General features: G+C 38.2%; 1 protein-coding gene across 9 annotated transcripts in view; it reads left to right on the top strand.

Moving 5' to 3' along the window:
* LOC140979643 (uncharacterized) overlaps nt 1-6,502 on the top strand; it is a 39,680-nt gene that overhangs the window by 15,825 nt on the left and 17,353 nt on the right. For 3 of the 9 annotated variants that reach the window (XM_073445144.1, XM_073445146.1, XM_073445138.1), the window contains exons 1-10: nt 2,094-2,451; nt 2,584-2,825; nt 2,922-3,040; nt 3,150-3,211; nt 3,744-3,859; nt 3,937-4,092; nt 5,124-5,371; nt 5,533-5,696; nt 5,790-5,863; nt 5,931-6,317. In XM_073445144.1, coding sequence (XP_073301245.1) covers nt 2,936-3,040; nt 3,150-3,211; nt 3,744-3,859; nt 3,937-4,092; nt 5,124-5,371; nt 5,533-5,696; nt 5,790-5,863; nt 5,931-6,317 — 1,312 coding nt within the window. In that variant the 5' untranslated portion in view covers nt 2,094-2,451; nt 2,584-2,825; nt 2,922-2,935. Of the gene's footprint in view, nt 1-2,093; nt 2,452-2,583; nt 2,826-2,921; nt 3,041-3,149; nt 3,212-3,743; nt 3,860-3,936; nt 4,093-5,123; nt 5,372-5,532; nt 5,697-5,789; nt 5,864-5,930; nt 6,318-6,502 lie in introns of those variants that run through there. The other 6 variants (XM_073445142.1, XM_073445141.1, XM_073445140.1 and 3 more) reach the window with 5 other exon arrangements.

Genomic DNA, 6,502 nt, shown 5'->3' with positions numbered 1-6,502 from the left:
GGCGTTGGCAAGGCAGACTGGCGATGGGCGGGGTTGGCAGGCGGGGGCAGGCGAGGTGCTGCGCAAGGAGGGCGTGCGGGCAAGAGGCATGGGAGGCGAAGGCAAGGTGGCGAGGGCTTGCGGCTGTTGGTGAGATGGTGTATGGGTGAGGGTGAGAGGCAAGGGCTTGGTAAGGAGGTGCAGGCTAGTGATGCGTGGGCATGGGCGAGATGGTGTGGAGCTAAGGATGAATGGGAGAAATGAAAATGAAGTGAGAAGAGGACCCTTATTTACAGGGGAGGCCCAGATCAGGTCTAGCTCTTCAGAGGAGGAATTTTATTTAATTTGTTTCTAAACCCTTGGAGACTGACGGACATCAGGGAGAAAATGCACAACTCACATGTTGCATACCGAGGACAACACAATTAATCGAACTTCGAACCTGCAATTCAGTTCGACTTGGGAGGGGGAGACTGGTGTTATCCCATAGATGGGCCCACTAGGGTTAGGCCCAAACCAGACGTGGGACCCCTGGCCCATCCCCAACCAAGGTGAAAGGCCCATCACGGGCCCAGATACTCTCCTATAAATAACCGGTTTGAGTGTTCAGTTGAGATATTCAATATATTGTTTTCAGCAGCATTCTTAGCTGCTCCCCCCCATATATTCTCAGTCTCTGACTTGAGCGTCGGAGGGGCCACGCCGGGACACCCTCCCGGCCCCCTTCTAACGGTCTTATTCGTGATTTCAGGCTCAGGGCAATTTCGGAACCTGCTTCTGGACTAGTGACACTTGCTGGGATCAGACCTTAAATTTCCCGTGAGTATCACTATTGAAAATTCATGGGGATCAAGGACGGTCGAAGATGCAAGAGATGAGCGACTAATTTTCCATGGAAATTGGTGATCTAAGATTTTTGTGAAGATCAACTTGCGATTTGAGTATGAGCATTTGCCTTGCAATGAGTAGTGTCCATCGGGAGAGGAGGTTCAAATAGAGGTTGCAAATATGAGAGGAGAACTGGAGTTCGAGATATCGACTGCTCTGCAACATGGGAGGGTGATCCGGCCCGGGTTGTTTTTTTCCGAACATATATATATTTAATATTTTTTATATGTATAATAAAAATTATTTAACTTAGCTCATGCTAAATTTTTTTTTTAATTATAAGTTTTGGTTTTTTGAGTGTAGTTTATAAATAAAATTATTAACTAAATTTAAATTTATTTGAATTAACAAATCGACATGTACAAATATAGAGAAACTCGATCAAAAACCAAAAAATAGAGTATTGCTCTAAGTCCAATAAATGACAGTAAATTGTAGGAAAATGAGTACATATGATATGAAAATCTGTAAATATAAAGTACAAATGATATTTTTTTTCTATTTTTCAAAAAAGAAAATATCAAATTGTGTTATTGACTTAAAAAACTTTGTCAGATGAGCTTTTGTTAATTTTCAGAAAGATATTTATTAACTCAAACCACTTTTCAAACATTAAAATCATTAAAAAAATGTGTTGTAATAATTTTTAGTATTTTTGGGAAATAATAAAACCAATAGTTTTTTATATTATAAAAAACACAAAAATTATTGTATATCGTTCTGTGAGGCGTTGCTCCCGCCACCCATATTTTCGTAGCTAGCTCATGATTGATTTTTTTCCTTGCTACATCCTGGGGTGAAGAAGAGAGTGGGAGGAAATGAAACGTGATGGAAGTTCTTTTTATGGGTAAATTTTTATTTTATCCTTTTCACTTCAAAAATAAGACGAGAAAAACGAATGATATTTTTGGCCAACCTTGAGATGCAATCAAGTGAGTCGAACTCGAGTATCATATTATTCGAGCTCGACACAAATTTTTTTACATACTCGAGTCGAGTCGAGCCCAATCAAGTGAGTCGAACTCGACTCGCTAATCGAAAACGTAAGTTATTCGAATTCGAAAAATTCGATTTCTATTTTATTTTTATTTGAAATAATATTAATATATGTATATATATAATATGATACATATTTATATAATATATATATATATATAAATTGTGTTAAAAAATAGTAAATTATGATGCGTGATATCATTTTACCGTTTCGTGCAAATACACACCCCCACCCCGCCAATGTTACCTATTCCCAAATTTCATCCTGTATTCGTCCCCGATGGAGAAATAAAAACCATCGACGAAAACCCTAACCCACCTCCGATCTGCTCGATCTGCCACCGGCGACATCCGCCACCGCATACCGTGTCTTGTCTTCGTTTCTATACTATTCAGGATGCGATTTATTTGATAAGGTACTCTAAATTCGCTGGTTGTAACTTCTCTCTCATCAGTTTTCGTCCAAGCTCGTCGCTTCCGCTTGCTGTTGGTCTCCTCCATCCAATTCTCATCTTTGTTTCTTCCCCTGTATTTGAGATTCTTTTCACAGTTCATTGCTTGTTTGAAGTTGTTAAATTTATGATCTAGGTATCTGTTTCCGTTTTTCTTCTCATTTTCTCTTTATTATCTAAGATCGATGTACCGTATGCTGTACATTTCACTTCGTTTTTTTTTATTTGCTTTACCTTTTCCTATTCTGTTTTTTCACAAATATGCTAGAGAGCTCGTTTGGATCGTTTTAAGTTGAAGCTCGATAGGATGGGGTGAATCCAGAGATCGAGCCTGAAAATTTCAAGAGTTTGAAATCAAAACCAAATTCAGAACCAGCTCGATCCTGTTCGGAAGTGATTCAAGCTTGAACTCTAGCCAGAAAATTTTGGTAGAATTTGGCTCAATTCAATTCATTTGCACCTGTGAGAAGGATCCAGCAATTTCAGAGCTGATAAAAAGCTTGTGCACTTGTATGAACTGTTATTTGTGATGCCTACTTGCTTCATTTTCACTCCCTAAATCTGTGAGTATTGATCAATACTGTTGTGTTGTGTCATCCTTCTTAGTGTATTCAAGCAAAATGGCAAATCCACAAAATGTAGAGCTGGAGGCAGCCAAATTTCTACATAAACTTATTCAAGAATCCAAAGACGAACCTACCAAATTGGCTACAAAGCTTTATGTGGTATGCATGATTTCTTTTTCCTCGGATATTGTTGGTTTGTTCTATTAATTTCTAGCTTCTAATGCTTGCCTCTCATGAGTATTTATGCTTGTCTTATTTGGGCACAAAGATTTTGCAACACATGAAATCAAGTGGGAAAGAAAATTCAATGCCATATCAAGTTATATCAAGGTAAACCTTATCCACAGTAATATTTGGACGAGCTTTAGTTTGTTACATTTCGATTCAACCAGTTTTTCCTACTTAACTATTAATAACCCGTTATCGATTTTTCTTTCCATTTCAATTTATTGTGGAAAATAAACTCGGCGAGGAAGATTAAGAATTTTCAAGATGCTGAAAAGGAGTACTTTAGTTAGTTATTTTGGCCCAATGATATCTTAGGGCATAAATTATAGGAGATTTAAATTTTGAAAATTTGATCTCAAGTCCATTTCATGTGTTATATTTTGTTTTCGTGTTCTCAAATCTCAATGTCTGATGCTTTTTTAAGGATCTGGAAATGAAGTATGGGCTACGATGTCATTCATTTTTAATTTAGAAGTTTGTCATGTGGGGCCATGCTGCATTAAAGTTAAAAATGCTTTGCAGAGATTTACTGTTTCATATTGGATCCTTTTAATTATGCTACTGTCCAATGCCAGTTTTTTCTCGTTGTCTACCTTTTTTGTATAATTTTCTCGTTTTGTTTTACTGCATGAAGGGCCATGGAAACCGTTATCAAACAACACAATCTTGACATTGAAACTTTAATGTCATCGCGCCTTCCTTTGCCTGCGGGAACACAAATTGGAGATTCTGCATCCTTGCAGATAGCTGGTGAAATATCTCTATATTTCAAAGGCACTTTTAAGGACATGGTAATTCAACTTTATTATGGATGCATTTTATTGCAGGCTCTTCTCAGCATGTTGGAGTGACAAAGGAATCTAATTCCAGTTTTGCTGGAAATGATACGGGCACATCTGAGGCCTATGCTTCAACAAGGTTACTTGCTGATACTGGTAGTAGTGCACATGGTTTATATCAAGGAGCTGCAGCACATTTAAGTGGTAATTTTTGAACACTTGATCTTGATTGTGAATGTTGCTCAGATTTAATAGCTTATAAAGGTCTTATACTCCGTACAAAGGATATCGATACGTTACAGTCAAAGAAAAGGAAAAAAGGTGGGTGAGGTCTGAGAGCTGACCTTTAATTTGCAATTGAGGCATCAGCTATTGAGAAAATGTTTGAATTTTGTCATGTGACTGCTAGAAGGATCAAGTTAAGGGACGTTGGAGCGGTGCATCGTTAAGATCGTGAAGACCTCTTGATTTTTTGGTTTTTCTACCTTTCTTGCCTATTTTGATTGAATGAAAATGCTTAGAGGCTCACTCGGGAGAACCCCACGATCCCGTATGAAATGAATTTGAGAAGAAACAAAAGTCTGATTTACAAAACCGAACCTAATCAGAAAAAATCAAAATCACGAAGGTAAAATCCTATCACCATGTGTATTATCTTTATGGGATAATCATTGATTAAATCCAAACCTAACAACTTAAAGAAAGAATAGATAACAAAAATTTAAATCAGCATCCCAATCTTCACTTCTTCCTGATTCTTCCACGAGTGAAGCGATGATACGTGCAATTCTTTAACTTGGGCTGGGCTGCCACCGTCATCTGGTGGGCTTGGATCCGTTGCAAATTTCTGCAAAAAAAATCATGATTTTCATTGTATCTGATGAAAGGAAGCTCTTTTTCTGCCCGTGCTTTTTCCATTCCTCAATGCAGGCCTTTTTTGGCCACACATTTACGTTTTGTTATGGGGTTATGAAATGAATAACATGATGGGATTGTGAGTTTCTAGTTTTGACTGCCTGATTTACTTGTGGACGTGTTGCGAGAAGTTTCAGTTCTATAATTAACTTTTCATTTATTGGTGAGTGAAAAACCGTAAAAACTTTCTTGGATAATGTATGACCAAACTTTTGCTGCTACAAATTATAGAGGAGGAATTTTCCCATGCTTAGCATAATTAATTGGCACCATCCCTGCTGCAATTATTGTTTTACCTTCTAACTTGTCATTAATCTCAGGTGGCGTTGTCAAGGTTCATGAAGGTTCTACAGGTTTTTATTTATCAGCTGAATCATCTAATCAGATGCAGTTTGGTAGCTCTTCATATGATAGCCGTGATTTTTCTGCAAAGATGCCTAAAGACAGAAGCATGGAAGTTTTTACTTCCTTGCCTTCTGCTGATCATGCAGCTGTTAGAAGTATGGCTGTGAAGGCAGTGGATCCTGGGGGATCTAGTATGGCTTCTAATGCCAATAAGCCTGCTCAGGTACTTTTGAAATGTGAAAATATCTATTTTAATCATTTTCTTCCATTCCGAGTCCATCTGGGTATGTGTTCTTACACACCTTCCTCGCTGCTTTATGCTTTTGATTTATCACTTAGCATTATATAATGTCTGACTTACATACATTGAGATTATTTTGGCAGGGGTCCATTCCAAGCAGTCTTTCGGAGGCAAGAATGCTCAGAAATGTATCACCTAGGGATACTGGTAAATCTTCTGTTTCTCTGGCTCCTGGTACTGGCTTGCTATTCACAGACCAGCAGTTAAAGCAGCTTAGAGCTCAATGTCTTGTCTTTTTGTCCTTCAGGTAGTGAAATATTCGGTATTGTGTGTAAGGGATCATTAAGTCTTAATGGCAACTGTTCTCTTGTCTCTGTCTAACAGTATTCTCTTTGTACAGAAATGGTTTGTTACCCAAGAAACTCCATCTTGAGATTGCACTTGGAAACCTTTATTTCAAAGAAGGTATATCAGGTGCTTACTGTTTCATAATTTTTTGCATCTACACTTATTTATCGAACATTAACATGATATTCTGCAGATGGTCCCCACAGAGATCTAATTGATCAGAAAGGGAAGGAGCAAATCCCAACAAGTGTTCCTGAAGCCTCAAGGCCATTGGACAAGCCAACTAGTAGTAAGTCCCACCCATCTATTTTGGAATCCAGTTCATTGATGGAGGCTGATAATGCAAAAGTGTTGGAGGAGAAAAGTTTCCCACCCGCTATTCTATTTGAAAATGAACAAGATCGGAATAACCTTTTAGCAACAAGGAAAATAGAAGCTGAAATCCAATCATATGAAGGAGTTGGATTACATTCATCTGCCACCAAAGAATTACATGATCTGAACTTAAGGGAAATATCTACCAGGAATCTCGAGGATGACTCGGGGACCAACCGACTGTTGGCAAACATAGCCTCTGGAGGTATGGTTACTTGCGATCAATCAAAACCTTAGAGAGGTGGGAGTGGAAATAGGTTTGATACTAATGTTTCCAAGGTACTGGGACCTGCCAATTTCATCATACATGAACCAGTGCTTCACCAAGAAAATAATATGATCAGCCATTTCAAAAAATCCACGTATTGCTATATTCTAGGAAGTATACAT

Source organism: Primulina huaijiensis, chromosome 6 (assembly GCF_012295235.1).
Source record: "Primulina huaijiensis isolate GDHJ02 chromosome 6, ASM1229523v2, whole genome shotgun sequence".
NCBI classification, from domain to species: Eukaryota; Viridiplantae; Streptophyta; class Magnoliopsida; order Lamiales; family Gesneriaceae; genus Primulina; species Primulina huaijiensis.
The sequence above is the reverse complement of the archived record's forward strand: the minus strand, read 5'-3'. Positions and strand labels throughout refer to the sequence as shown.